The sequence below is a fragment of the Nyctibius grandis genome, chromosome 26, assembly GCF_013368605.1.
Source record: "Nyctibius grandis isolate bNycGra1 chromosome 26, bNycGra1.pri, whole genome shotgun sequence".
NCBI lineage: Eukaryota > Metazoa > Chordata > Aves > Nyctibiiformes > Nyctibiidae > Nyctibius > Nyctibius grandis.
Window position 1 is genome coordinate 3,508,111 of NC_090683.1, and position 15,293 is coordinate 3,523,403.

General features: G+C 49.0%; 1 protein-coding gene across 4 annotated transcripts in view; it reads left to right on the forward strand.

The window, feature by feature from the left end:
- Positions 1 to 9,193: 9,193 nt before the first annotated feature.
- TLK2 (tousled like kinase 2) overlaps positions 9,194 to 15,293 on the forward strand; it is a 44,228-nt gene continuing 38,128 nt past the window's right edge. For 2 of the 4 annotated variants that reach the window (XM_068418613.1, XM_068418616.1), the window contains exons 1-2: positions 9,194 to 9,865; positions 11,964 to 12,052. In XM_068418613.1, the coding sequence (XP_068274714.1) occupies positions 11,972 to 12,052 (81 nt within the window). In that variant the 5' untranslated portion in view covers positions 9,194 to 9,865; positions 11,964 to 11,971. Of the gene's footprint in view, positions 9,866 to 10,117; positions 10,201 to 11,963; positions 12,053 to 15,293 lie in introns of those variants that run through there. The other 2 variants (XM_068418614.1, XM_068418615.1) reach the window with 2 other exon arrangements.

The following is a 15,293-nucleotide window of genomic DNA, read 5'->3' on the forward strand; positions in this document are numbered from 1 at the left end:
AAGGCCTCTGGGAGCTGAGCAAGCTCCTGTCTCCTCATCTTATCCAGTCAGAGAGTCAGGCTTAGCAAAAGAAGCCCTGTGAGTATGCAACGTGACATGGCTCATGTAACCAGCTCTGGCGCTTTCAGTGTAAGACCTCCCATGTGTTACTAGTGCCTTAGGCAGTTCCCTTGGGGTTCTTTCCCTCTTGGTCCCCAGAGGGAGACCTCCTCCTGGGATAGCTTTATCTCCTTGGAAGAAAAATTATTGATGGGGATAAACAAGCAGCATAATTAGTGTGAATTCAAGTAATTTGAAAAATGCTTTATTAATCATCCAAAGACTTGTAAGCAGCGCAGGAAAATATGTTTTTAATTATAAACATGATTTATTTGATGTTGATGGACTCCCCTTTAAATTTAAACTCCTAAATGGGAGAAAATGAAGGCTAGTAATTTATTTGTTTCTACTTTCAAGGCTACATCCAGTTGCCTGCCTGGTTTTGACTTGGGCTTCATGCAAAAACTCGCAGCCCTGTGAGCCTGCAGCCATTGAAGTGCCTCTTTGCCTTTCTTAATGCTCTTCATTCTGCAGGAGTATTTAAGCAGTCGTTCAACATGAACCATGCTGGGCAGACATGCCCTTGTTTCTAGTCCTGTTGGTGGTGTTCAGAGAGCAACAAGTTAATGGCCTTGAATTGAGCCAGGCCTCCTACGGACAGATACCGTCTGAGCTTCCTTCATTAATCTCCGCCAGCTCCCGTTCTCTCTGAAGCTGCTGCTCTCCTGCCACTCCGGGCCTTGCCTCCCACACAGCTCCGCTCAGGTACCTTGGTCCTGACTTGCAGCAGCTCCTGCCATTCCCACCTTGGGCCTGCTGAGCAGGCTGGGTTGCACAACGGCTTTCTAGCATGTTCAAAGGAAATCTCCGAATTCACTTTTACTACACTGAAAAGCCAGGTTAAGTGCCTTTATTTTTTTTCTCTCTTTCTTTTTGGCAGTGTAACATTAGCTTTAAAGCCATTCTGAATGTATCTGCTCTGGTTTTGTTCCCGGCATTCCAGTCTTGTGGTCTGTGGCTTCCAGGCAATGCCAACGTAGCTTGTCAAACCTCCCAAGCAGAAGAGATGATTTCATAGCTCTTCAGAGGCACTGCCCCTGCGATTCTGGAGCCAGACATTGTTACACTTTGGAAAGTCTGGTCCTGGCTTTTGCCAGAGGATGGTGGATTTCCTTGGAGGTTCATAGATTGTTTTGGCTGGAAGGGAATTTTATCATCACCTATTCTGACCCTCTGCACAACTCTTTCATGTAGGGATTATGGCATCAAGCCTGTGACTTGGGCTGAGCCAGAAAGGCTTTCAATCCAGCCATGATGCTGAGGGCTCCAGTGAATGGCAAAGAGCCCTTTGCCTCCCCAGGTACATTGTTCCTCTCGCAGCATCCTGATTTCACAGATAGGTTAGAAACTGGGAGACAGGAAGGGAACAGGGGAGGTAAAGAGAACAAGAGGCTGGGGAGTGTTTCTGATACCATCGCTTCAAAAATAAATAAATTGTAAATTCCACTGAATATTGGAGCTTTCTCAGAATCTTCCTGAGAGCACAGGAAAGTGGGAAACAGCAGTCATCCTTGGTGATTTTTATTGTTATAACAGTAATCATCAAATGCTTCTGACCAGAAGCGTGTGAGACCAGACACAATTGTCTCCTCTCCCAAATACTTCAGCTCCACCTTCTCAGGGTATGTCACCACCATTTCTAATTCTGGAGTTAGTTGTAGAGCTCCAGGATAAATGAGACCTGATTATTTTCAATAAAACAGAAGTGTGAGCAGAAGGAACCTCCATGTATGCATGCCAGCAGCTTTTGGCATTGCATCGTAACTAAAGCTGAAAGAGCTTCCTTTTGTCGTTGGCATCGGGATGAGCCCCGGCTGGTTCCCAGTTGGATTCCCTAGAGGAGTCACAGACCCAAACTGAACTTAGCCGTTTTTCCTGAGCACAAGTGAAAGATGCACAGGTTTTGGTGCCTAGAAGTGAGGGCACTGATGAGGATGAAGCAGCAGGAATCAAGTTATTAAGGGATTTGAGGAGCATCCTTCCATGTCTGTGAAGACAGATGAAGGGAAACTGAGTCATGCAGCCACCTTTGTTCTCGTGGTCAGTCAACTGGATCTGATGTGTCAGTCAAAGCAGTGCCACCACTTTTGGTTTGGTGCAATATTGGGGAAAATTAGAGAAGATGCATGATCAGGATCACTTTTGCTATTGTAGCTGTTCATCTGCCTTGACAGGGGTGTGTGCTTGGCACCCATCTTTTTGTACAGTGTCCATAGGACTCTGACTGTAACAGTGTTGTTGCATATGTTTTCAGGGCACGATAGAAATTACTAGAAAAGTGAGAAGGAAGGAGGAATTTTTTTGGAGGACTCTCCTGCAAAGTGAGGTGCTCTAGAGGGAAAGGAATTGTCAGCTCTGTGCTTAATCAGCAAAGCTCTGGAGCTTGTGCTTAGCTCTTGCTGAAGGCAGTAAGTTCCAGTGCGTAAGTGCGTTGCTGAATGGGAGCTTGTATTGCCGAGAAAGTGGGACACAGTGCAGGAAATTACCTGTGTAGGCAACAGTGAGTGCTAATGTGAACTAAATAGGATACAGCTCCCTTTGTTACGGAGAGCACAAACCAGACCTGGCAACTTGGCTGGAGCACAGGCAGGGAGAAGCAGGAGAAGCTTAGCCGTGTGTGCCTCTGCCTCCTGCCCAAAGGCTGTGTGGTGTGACAGGAGGTGTCATGCCAGTGAAGGCTTTTACTCTTAAAAATACAGTCTTTGACCCACAATTGGATGAGTGGGAACTGGCTGTGATTGGAAGGCGGTGATGGCAAAGATCACAAGCAAATCTAATGTGTCAGCACCTGCCTGGAGCTCCCAGCCTGTTGGTCCATGGCTGTTTCCAGGAAAGAAGAACATCCTGGCGAGGTTTGGACCCTGCTGCTCTGAAATGTGCTCCCTTGTGTTGAATAACCCCAAAGAGTCTTCACTGCAAGCGCCAACACAGCGTGTGAACAGCAGCTTGATTTTGGGGTGGAGAGCTAGTGTGACTGCTGTATTTACGTTGTTTTAATGTTTTCTAGTCCAAAGGACCCTTGTAACTCTTGCATTTTCGTTTTCTTTGGGAGTTGGGGAATTCTGGGGGATGGCTTTGGCCTATGAAACTTTCTTTGAGCTCATGTGAAATGGGAAGTTGCTGTTTGCAGTCCCAGATCTCAGAGACCAGGCTCACCCTGCAGTGGTGTGCACAGGGAACACCGGGGGATCTGCTCTACAGCTGCAAGCGGAGAGGTACCCTACCACCCTTCTCCAGGGGCACTGGATGTGGCTTTCCTCATTTAGAGAGAGAACTGGCTGATCTCCCCTCAGACTGCTACTTCATCCGTGGGATCTGGCACGAGGCGCAGTGCTGGGTCCCCCTCACCTGGGGAACACCACCTAGGTGGGTACACTACACTACAGTCTTTAATTACACAGCCACACGTTTTTTGCCATGTTCAATGCCAAGGGTGGATGTGAAGAGGTCGATCGAGGTTGCATGGAAAACTAAATCTGGCTTTTCCTCAACTCCAAGTGACTTATCCCTACTGAGACGAGCCGTGTTATGAAGGTTGGTATGTATTTACAGACATTCACACAGAGGCTGAATATACTTACAGAAATACGCATGCAGTAACTCTAGCTTTACAATAGGATGTTGATTTAATTTTCCTCTTACACAAATCTCGGAGCAGTTTGTTTAATTGAGGCTTTCAAAAGCCCTGTAAGGTAAGGTGTTATTATGCCCGTTTTATGCAGGAGGAAGAGAAGCAGGGGGCAAATGCTGCTGAGAATAATACACTCTTGTATTCTAGAAAGCTGGTAGTGAGTGAGGACGGGGAAGGATTTTCTGGCACATAAAGGAGAATCACATGGTTTCAGGTGCATGCAGAATTAAAAAAAAAAACCAAACATTTTTGCCAGTGCCATGAGCTTTGGGGAAAGCGGGTGTGATCACAGAGCTGTTCATTTCCTGCCTGTGAGTTTTGGTTCCCCTTGGCAGGGCCGTGGCCGTTGCCCAGGTCCACGTTCCCGCTGCCCAGGTCCACGTTCCCGCACGCAGCGGGCTGCCTCCTCCGGCGGGCAGGACACGCGCTCCCTTGGATCAGGGCAGCACTCCGAGGCTGCGCTTGGCTTGCTGCATGTGTGGAGGTTGAGGGACCTGGATGCTTTCCTGCTCGGTTCGGGTATCAAAGCCTCCCTAATGGGATACCTGAAGGTGTAGACAGAGGGAGGGGCAGGAACAACCTCCGAGATAAACTCCATTGTGTGGGAGGGTGGAGGCTCTCCGAATGGCCTCAGGAAGGAGTCAGGTGATGGCATGTTATCTTGGAGTAGCTGATACACCAACTTTCTCCCAGTCTGAAGAAAATGAGGAGCGACCCTTTTAATGTTCCTAGTGAGGGAAAGGCTGTGCCAGGAGCCCTGCCCTTAGTAGATGCCCGGTGCATCTGAGTGAGATGTTTCGAATGCTCCTTCACTTGCGACTCATCCCTCCTTAGGTACAACAGAATCTGCTCTGCAGAGGAGGGTCTTCTGGATGTGATGCCTAGAGGTGAGATCATCCCCCAGTGCTAAAACCTTAAGAAACCTGTTGAGTGCTGAACACTTTTGTTGGGTTTTTTAAAATTTTTTTCCCAATGGCTGTAAAATTTTGGGATTTCAGATCACTGATGCCAGCTTTTACATTTTAAAGGCTCAGGCTATTTGATGTGTTTCTGAAGTCCCCAGCTCCTGGAGTCCTGCTATCACTGAGGAATCTCGGCTCTCTTTTTTGTGTATGTGTTATGTTATGTCAATATATTTCTAGACCTCATGGCAGTACAGAAATGCTAGGAAAAATGTACTTAAGAGTATTTCACAAACCTGGAAAGCAGAGACAAAGGAAAGTCACCAAAAATACATTTAAAAGATCAGAGGATTGACTTCTGGTATTTTATCTTTTCAAAATTGAAGACAAAACTGTTTACATGCTATATTAAAATATCTATAAAATCTTATTAAATTTTGGTCAAATCTAACACAGTTTAACAGTGAAGCTGTGATGCAAAGGCAGAGGTTTGCCCTTATTTTGCTAAGCACGCTGTGCTGGCTGGAGGGGAGCTGCCAGAGACTGCTCATGTCGAATTCAGTGACAAAGAAAATGGCTGCGGCAGCTGAGTAGTTCTTCAAAACATGATACAAGTGCGATGTGCCAAGGATATTGCTGACATCCAAGGAGACCAATGCAAGAAGATGAGAGCTGCCACGGGGGATGTAATAGGAAGCGTTAACGCTGGCTGATGGCAGACCTGGAGAGCAGGATGCTGTACGGGAGGAATCTGGCAGAGACGATGGTGTGGGAGGGCTGGCTTGCCCCCATGAATGAGATAATATTTGGTCAGCCGTGTATGTACTGTGTTGCTCATAACCAACCCTTCTCCAGCTCTCAAACCTCCTCTAAAAGGACCAGAGCTCAGGGGCTCTTACGGAGTTAATGAAAAAGGAGGAAAACAGAATCGTTTTGGTGTGTTGCTTAAGTGTGGGCTGGAAGGAGGAGTTTTCCTGCATCAGAATTCTTGGAGATCCAAATATTCTCTTCTCTTGCTGGGCCAGAAAGTCAAACACACTAAAACTGTTCACAAACTGAAATACTATGGGGAAAATCAAGTTGAGATCAACCAAATTTTGTTTTCTTAACCTTAAGCATAGTTTTAGTTTTGATGCTTTATAGGCTTTTAGAAGTAGTATCTTAAAAGTTGATATTAGAATTTTTAATTGAATCCAAAATTTTCCTATACAAAATGATTAATTATTTACATATTCCATTCACTTTGAATTAGAAAACCTTTCCCTGTAAAAACAAAGTCACAAACTGAGCTTTTCTTGCCAGAAGCACGCTCTAATAACTTGGCTTTTCTTCTTTAGAAAACAATTAAAAAAAAACAACAGTCCACCACTTCTCTGCTGAGTCCAAATCTGGGGGGATTAGCTCCTGTGCGAGATAGCACCATAACAAAGAGTCCAAGTGTGCTGTGTCTTATCGGCGATACATTTTTACCTTAGAGACCGTTGCTGTTCCAGGGAACCCCGTCTCCGATGCACTGGCACCGTACGGTAAGAAGTGAAGTACCAGGCTGGGATGGACGGTGCATCCCTGCTCAAAGCAGCATCCTGGCGGAGTGAGGAGGAAAACCTCTGAGATCACTGACTTATGGGCTCTGTCTGCACTGGGAAATCTATCCAGTAACTTACTTCCTCCTGAGGCCATCTGACAAACTTGCCTAAAGTCCCCTTGTACCTACCTGGCACCCCGCTGGCAGCAAGCAGTGCCCTTCAAGGCTGCTCCAAAATTTCTGCCTACGGCCAGAAATAGTTGCAACTTGTTGATTCCTTCCCCCTCTGCACCACAGAAAGATGAGCTGCCGTGTCCTGTGTGAGGTGCTATTTTGGCACCTTGGAAAGGAAACTGCAGCTGAAAGTGTTGCTCTGAGCTGCTTTTCAGAGGACGAATGCAGAGGGGATGGTGTTTGAGTTTGCAGCAGACAAGTAGGGAAGGATGCGGCTGCGTGGCTAACCAGGGCTAAGAAGAAAGGGTTTGTGAGCGCTTGCAGCTTGCTGGAAATCCAGGAGCAGAGGTGAGCTGGCAGGGTCCTTGGACCCCAAGCCACAAGAACTGTCTTCCCAAAGCTCCCCCAAAACATACTGAAGGGGGTGTGCTCTCTCCCTGAAATCACAAGTGAGAAGAGAAACCCCAACCATTTTACCGAGTGCTGAGGAACATGGGGCAGGGAGGGGGGCAAGTCACAAGAGGATAGTGCAACCTCGGCTTATCAGGTTCGTTATCAGAAGTCAGCACCTGCTGCTCCAGCCTGAGCCCAGCAGAGCGCAGGACTGCAGCCACGGGTCCTGTGTAAAGCCTGTAACTCGGCGGTGCATCGCGGGGTGTCTGTTAGAAAACATTCCTGTCTGCGATAAACTCTCCAGGAGGCTGTTACCTCTCTGGGTGTCTGGTCCTGCCAGAGAAAGGAAGAGCGGGGTCGTTGATCTGTCTGACTTCGGTGAGAATGATAGCGAGCAAAAACACTTAGGAAATTATAACCCCATGGTCTTTTCTGGTGTCCTACACAAAAAGGTTGATGGCGATGTGATCCCTGGCAATGCCATCTCCAGCGATGCGTGGAAGAGGAGGAAGAGCCTCAGCAAACTCCCTCCAAAAAGCATGGGAAAAATTAGATCAAAGTGACCCCCATCACCCCAAAACCACAAAGATGGGGGGACGGTGCCATGGATTCGCTGTTACTGCGTCTGATTCCTGTCCTCTGAGAGGGTGAACTGCTCCCTTTGAAGATTTCTAGGGGCGGTGGACAGGGTCCAGAAAAGCGGAGGGGTACGGGAAGTCGGTCCCTTTATTGGGTGTAACGGCTCCCAGATCTTCTCCTCCCTCCACCCAAAATCAAACAGAAATGCACAAATGAAATTTATACCTCCCCGAACAATGTTAACTGCAAATGGTACTAATTAGCACTCCCCTAAATGGCTGTGATTAGTTTACCAGCTGATGGAATATTTACTCTAGAATTTTTTCTTAAAAAGAAAAAACCAAACCAATACAACACACACACACACAAAACGCTATTTATTTATTTATTTTACAAATTCCTGCCGCTGGTCGTGCTGAAAATGTGACTCACACAGCAGGAGCTGAAACTGGAGTGGCTCTTCTACCGAAAAAACAGATTAAAGCACAGGAAACACAGCTTGCGAGAACAGGCAGGCGCTTCAAAAGCCATTTGCAACACCAAGTTAACAAATAACGCCGGGCTCGAAGTACGATAAATTAACAATTTTAAAATAACACAGCTTCCCCCCATCGCCTTGCGAGAGCGGTTTTTCCATGATGCTCTGCCAGCTCTTCTCCACGTCATCGCTTTTGCCAAACTGGTGGGTTCCAGTTGGGTCATAAATCGCTCCATGTCGGACGTGCAGTAAAACGGAGGTGACGGACGTCCCTCGGCTTCCCCTGCCCCGGCGTTTTGGAAGGCGAATCCTTTCCAGAGCTCGGGGAACCTCCGCTCCCATCGCTAATCCGCGCCTGCCTCCCCTTGGACAGGCCTGGCCACTTCCTTCCCCAACAAACCTCTTTTTTTTTTGTTCCCCCCTCTCTCTCCCGTTTGTTTGCTTTTCAGAAAGCTGATTCAGCCTTAAAGCTGAGCGGGTTGCAACGCCCGGCAGCAGCGTTTTGCATTCTGCTCCCGCCGCCTGGGAGAAAGGCGAATAAACTGCGATGTAATCGCTCATTTGCAGCCAGGATGAGCCCTTGTTTTTATTATTTTATTTTATTTTTTTTTTGGCTTTTTTTCTAACACAGCAAGGCCTTAGAAAGGCGAGGGGGAACAACGGTTAACGGGGAGCTGCTGGGGTGCCCGGGGTTGTGTTTCACACGCGATATCCATATTTGATCAGCCCTGAGCAAGGAGCTGGGGGCCAGGCCCCCGACCTGGGGGGTTTTGCAGGGGTCCCCATGGTGGGAGGGTGGGCGGGGATGGTGTGGGGGGGGTGCCGGGGTACCCTTGCACCCTCCCTTGGGGGGATGAGGATGTTTTTGGGAGCGAGGTCGCTCCTGGCTGTGGAAGATGGAGACTGGAGAGGGGGTGAAGAACTGGGGCAGGTATGCATGGACACCCCCCCTCTGGGGACACCCTGGGTGGGGGGAACAGGTCAACCTCTGCTCCCCTGAGGGGGGAAATGCCCCAGGCCTGCCCTGACCCCCCCTTGTCCTTGCAACCCCCCCCCCCGACCTGCCCACACCCCAAGGCTGCAGCTGACCCCACCTTGTGCCCGCTGCCCCCCCTGACCCCACGGTCCATCCCGACCCTCTGCTGCCCCCCAGGCCTCGGTGACCCCTCCCCGGGCCTGCCCTGACCCCCAGGGCCTACTGACCCCCCCCTTGTACCTGCTGCCCCCCCAGCCCCGGCCCCTCCCTCCGCCCCTCAGAGCAGGCCCCGCCCCTCACTAGGCCCCGCCCCCCCCGCTGACCTCCCCCCCCCCCCCCCGCGCTGACCTGCCCTCTCCGCCCCGCCCCCGCCCTCTCGCCGCCGTGCAAATCTCGCGAGACGCCGCGCGCTTTCACTAGTGTGTGTGTGCACCAATCGATCCGGGCCGGGCCGGGCCCAGCGCCGCGGGGAGGGGGCGAACAACGGCCCCAGCTCCGCCACCTGCCCGCGCCCCGCCGCGCCCCCCCGGGAAGCGAAGGGGTCCCCAGAGCTCCGTGCCCCCCCCACCCCGCCCCGCTCTCTCCACCTGCCCGGGCGCCGCCGCCCGCGAGCCCTCCCTCGGGCCTTTGTCCTGCCGCGAGGCCTCGCAACTGCCGCCGGCCTGCGCGCACTCCGGCCGGGCGAGGTTTCTTGCGCGAGGCCGGGGATCCGCGGCCTATCCATCCCTTCTCACTCCCCCCACACCCGCCCCGTCTCCTTCCCCGCCCCGGAGCAGGCGAGGGGCGAGCCCCCACTTTCCCCCCCCGCCACTGCTGCCGCCGCCCCCCCCTCCCCTCCGCCCTTCTCCCCCGCGTGGAGCACGGGTGCCCGCAGCGGCGGCGGCGCCTGGCTTACGAGAGGCCGCGGAGCCGCCCCTGGCCTCCCCCCCTCCCGCCCGTGCTGCCGCTGCCGCCGCCGCAGCAGGTTCCCTCCCTCCCTCTCCTCCTCCTCCTCCTCCTCCTGCTCCTGCCCCCGGCGGCGGCGGGATCCGAGCGGTGCCCGGGGAGCGCTCGGCCCGGGCAGGAGGGGAGAGGAGCGGCGGGGCGGCGGCAGGAGCAGCAGCGCCAGGTGAGAGAGCCCGGGGGCGGCGGGGAAAGCGCGGGGACCCTCCTCGCCTCCCTCCCCGGTGCGGGGCCCGGGGCCGCCCTAGGGGCGCCGGGGCCGGGGGTGGGGGGAAGCCGGGCAGCGACCCCGGGCCGCGGTGGAGGCGAGGGGTGGAGGCTGTTACACGCTCCCCGCCGCTGGCTGCAGCGGGGCCGGGCCGGGGTCACGGCGGAAGGGCCCGAGGCCTGTGCCCCGAGGCGGCGGGAGCGAGGCCTGGGCCGCGGGTGCCCGCCTCGCCGGGGCAGGGCGCAGCGCAGGCCCCGCGGGCTCGCAGAGAGGCCCGGCCCGGCGGGCGGGGGGTAAGAGCGGGGCGAGGAGGTGGGGGGGATCGGCCCAGCCCGGCCCGGGGGAGCGCGGAGGCCCAGGGCCGGCGGGGGAGGTGAAGGGGTGGGCACGGCCTGTGAATCCCCGGCCTGGGAGTTGAGGCGGTGCTGCCTGGGGTGCCGGGGAGGAGGAGGAGGAGGCAGGCCGAGGCGGTGCAGCAGTTGGCAGCGGGGCAAGGCTGCTCACTCACCGGCTTATTTTCAAACGCGTGCCTGTGTTTCCCGAGTGGGGAGAGAGGATGGGAGAGAGGTGCTGAAAATCACCCCGCAAAGAGGTCGGGGAGGGCAGGGAGGGAATGCCATCCCCGGCTGGGAGGAATGGAGGGGGGGCCAGGGCAGTCCCCAGGCCCCGGCAGGGAGCTCGGCCCTGCGGTGGGGTGGCGGGGAGGGGGGGAAAGGCTCGGGAACTTGTGGCAGTCCCTTCCCCAGGCCAGCATCGCGGCGTGGGGATGCGATTCCCTCCCGGATGGTTTCCCTGTGCCCTGTAATGGGGGAAGAGACCTGGGAGTACTTTAACATCTTTGCGTTCATGGCTTGTCTGTCATTTTCCTCGGTGCACAGATTTCCTGTTTTGAAAACTAAGCTAATAGCTTTGTTGGGGTTTTAAAGCCCATAGTAGGAAGAGGGTTGTCTAATAACCACGTTTAGTATCCCATTAGTTTTTGAGGCTTGTTACTGATTTGGGAGAGCAGTTGTAAAGGCCTCCGGATGGATTCACTTTGCCCCCTGTAACTTGGATCTGCAGCGTTTGGAGGAAACGGCAGGGACAAAATGGACAGTTAATAAAAGGAACAATTGTATACTGCCTATTCTAGAGGGCACTTGCTGCCCTTCAAGAACTTTCCTCATCGCATATGCTCTTTACACAGCAAATCTTTATCTTCTGTGTCTTTTTTTTTCCTGCCTTAGTCCAGAAAATGAAACTGGAACAGACATTTCTGGAAATGAACTTGATTGGTGCAGTTGGGAAGATGTGTTTCACAGTTATAATGAACGTTGAAATTTGTCCCATTTTTTCGCAGTTCAGTATTCGAATTGTATATTTCCTGATTTTTAACCTGTTTACACAACTGTGCTGGTTTGGTTTTGTTTTTTTTTAACCCTTCAAATAACGGCATCCGTTGCGTTGGATTGCCAAGAGGCACCCAACGTACACCCAGTATATAGAAGCAGCCGTTACCCTAGAGGTATCTGATGCTTTAGTCTATAAAGTAAAAGATTTAAACGAGACTTATTTTCTTCTTATAATCCCTGTCTGTGCTTGAAAGAACCAAAGCTGTTGTCAGTGAAATGTGGAGTTTGGGGAGATCTAGTATTTCCAGGATTGACCAAAAATAAATTATGGGGTAAAGAATGTTGCTTTTTTTTTTTCTCCTAGTCATGCAGCATAGATGAAAAGCTCTGAAGCTTTTAGTCATAACGCTCTGGTCCCATGTTTTCCTTTTAATAAAGCATCCAGTGGGAGAATGTGACATAATTGGTTTCTTGGATTTAGAGATCATGAAATGGCTGGTACAACAGATAGAAGAGGAAACTCTCCAGCAGGGTTATGGTTTAAATACAGTAATATGGTGGCAAAGTCATGTTACTGCATGGTAATCTTGCATTTCTCTTGCAAGAAAATGCTCTCTGTATGGTTACGCTGCAGAACAGGCACTTCTGAGTCTCGTCAGTGGCAGGGAATATTAAACCTGTCTCCTTTCCTTGCATTGCATAATCTGAGCGTTGTTCTCCCATAGCAGCAGAAATGATGGAAGAATTGCATAGCCTGGACCCACGAAGGCAGGAACTACTGGAGGCCAGGTTCACTGGAGTCGGAGTTGCTAAGGTGAGTATACGTACCTTTGGCAACAGCCATGACTGCTTATCCATCCTGCCCTGCACTTTGGGTTTTTTTAATTTCTACAGTGATAGTTCTGCTTTGCTAGCAGAACGTTTTGTATCAGTATTTGTGTTTGGACCACTAATTTGCTTGAAGTATGTTTAAGAGGAATGAAAATGGGATCTCTATGAGCAGATATTTTGCAATACAGAAGATTTTGGGTTCTAAGTAAGTTCTTAGGAGTTACTCCATCGTAAGGCAGCTTGTTACACCCCAAAAAGTCCATGACAACTTTGTCTTTGGAAGTGGGAATCTCATCCGTCTCTTATTTTCTCCAAGTACGCATTTGAGAACTGAATTTGGCCACTTGTCAGATACAGTTTTGAGTTTACTGTGTTTGATACAACATGTAACCAGACTTAATATATTCAGGAATTTGTTCAGTTCTTTGTGGGTGCAGCGTGCTAAAAGTGTACTCAGTCGCATGGAACACACACACAAAAAGTAGTTGAAGGTAAGCTCTCCTTGTCTGTGATCCACAACCTGCTAGTAAAATCCCATCTTTGTCCCATGTACAACTTCATAACTGTTCAGTAGCTGCCTTTCTTCAGTAAGGCGCTTAAATAATAACATTGTGTGGTTGCTTGAAATACTAGCATTAAGCTCTTAGTTCTCCAGATGTTGTTGATAGTGTTAATTGATAGTCTCTCTGAGCAACGAAATGGTGGCAGAACTCATCTTAAAGTAGGGCAGTGATAAGGAGTTGACTTTTGAGGAAGATAGTGACTTTTGGACAACGTCAAGGGAGATGGTAAAACAACATATCATTGCTAGATAATTTTCGGAAACTTCTTAGAATTATTTAGGGAAGAAACTTTGTAGATGCTGTATTTGTTGGAAAAATTCAAAGCAAATCAGAACTTGAAAAAGGGTTTTGTTTGAGTTCATACTTCTCTTTCTGATCTGTGCTTCAGTCAGGACTCAAACAGGGTTAAGTCCTGGAAGGGAGCTTGAGTTTAAGTAAAATGTGCAGCTGTACGGTAGTGTAATAAGGAAGATTAACACTAGAAGTTGTTAAGGGGTAACAAATTCAGTTACTGAAGTAAGAGTGTGGGGGTTTTTTGATCTTTTTCCCCCATTCTTTTTTTTTTAATCTTAAGGCTTTTACTAACATAAACTTTTATGCTACATAATGTATTTACGATCTTGAAAGACTTGTTTTATACAACGTTACAACTTTTTAAGTACTTTCTCATCTGTTTCTTACCTCTTCCCCCCACGTGTGTCGCTTTAATATCTTTCACTGTACCAGTATAAAACCAAACAACTTTCTAGAATAGCTAAGACTTAGAAGCATAGACACTGTTGTTGCTTTAAAACAGTGCCAACATACTCAATGCTCACAAATAATGTTAGGAACTATTCCTTTTAAAGCAATAACCTTTAAAAGATACCAGAAAGCAAGTCTTAGAAAGTACATGCCCTTTCTCTATAGGATGGCTATTGAAAACTCTTTTTTGTTTCCAAAGCATATCCAAGTACAAAAGCCTCATTTTGTGGGGGCTTCACTTTGAGCAAAGCTCTTCTGGTACTGACTTTTATTTTTACCTGTTATTACACAATATAGTGTTTTACTTTTTAGTAGTCAGTATACTGTTAAAGTGCATTACACTTATTTCAAACACTATCTATTTATTTACTTGCATACATGCTCATTTGCAATAGATCAGCCAACCATTTATTTGAATTAGCATGACTCTGCTATGTTGCAGCAAATCTTGGTTGCAATATTAATCTCAGATACTACATTCCCTCCCAGGTTGGTGCTTCAAATTCCCTCCCTACCCCCCCAAGTCTCCGCCCGTCATGCTCCGCACTGGCATTGGTAGGTCATTGTCTTAAAGGGAATATACTGGGAAAGCTGTGATAAAATTTGTGTGATTCAACTCAGATTTTTAGCTCTTGCCCATTAAACGTTGAAGGAAGGCTACGTAGGGTTAGTGCCATCTAGTGGGACTGGGTCTGGCACATCCTCCTGGGATAGAAGGTATTCTGTTGCTGTTTATTGCATAAAAGGAAGAAATGTCATCTTAGGTGCTCTCCTATTGGGTGAAGGCAGCAGGCAGTTGTAACTGAGCTTCCTGCCTTCCACTGACTGGGCGTATCACTTCATGTGTTTGGTTAGGTTTCTTTAATGTTTAAAAATACAGGGTATATTTTGGACCTGTGTAAAACTAACATACTAGTTTACATCCTTAATCCAACTGCAGCTTTAAAGCCCATGTTCCTTGCATTTTTGTACATAAAGAAGAGCTATACATGTTTCTGAGAATGAATAAGACTGCACTGATCTAGAATAAATTTTTAGGCTTGAAACTAGAAAAAAAGCTTCTAGCCATCAGAGTCATGGGATTCTGGAAGAGCTTTCCAGTAACAGTAGTAGAGGACAGAAATCCTAAACTGTTTTGGAGGCAGCTGTGTGGTCTTACCTCCTGTGGTAGCTGAAGGCACAACCCAATGACCGAGGTCATTTGCAGTCCCAAATGCCTCAAAATTCTGTTGCAAGTCTGTGATGAATTATCTCACTTAATAGCTGGAGAATATATTTCTCTAGAAGCTTGGAGTTAATACGTGGAATCAAATCTATGAGCAAGGAATGTTTCTAGGCAACTGTTATACTCATGTGGTTCATCCAGGTCACCAGATAGCTTCAAAAAGCCAGTGATGCTTTAGATGTCTATTCTTGCCATATGGTAAAGTGCCATTCTTCCCCAAATTCACAAAGCAAGTCCATGAATTAACACATGACTATCTGACACCTACCAGTATTCCTGCTTATTTAGCTCCTGTTCATGTTTACTTACTAGGGGAAATGTAAGTGTATTCACTCAAGGCATTATTCTGACGAGTCATCTCAGACATCTTCCTTGGGTCAGTAGGTACAGAAAACAAAACGTAGTTTGTTTCTCCAGATAACATTGTTTAATTTGGTCTGTTCTCATCTTCTGCCTCCCTTCCCCCTGTCTGGGTGCTGGCTTTAAGATACCAGGCAGGTTAACTCCAAAGGATTTGTGTCATTTCCACAGACTTACTGGATAAGAATTGGAGTAGGTGATTGTGGTGGTTGAATCTGTGTTTGCACATGGCTTGTCTCAGGCTGAACCAGGGTGGATCATCACAGCAGCACACATATCTTCTACAAGTTTGGTCTTTAAAATATCTTCAAACTAAGTTGTGCATGCCACTT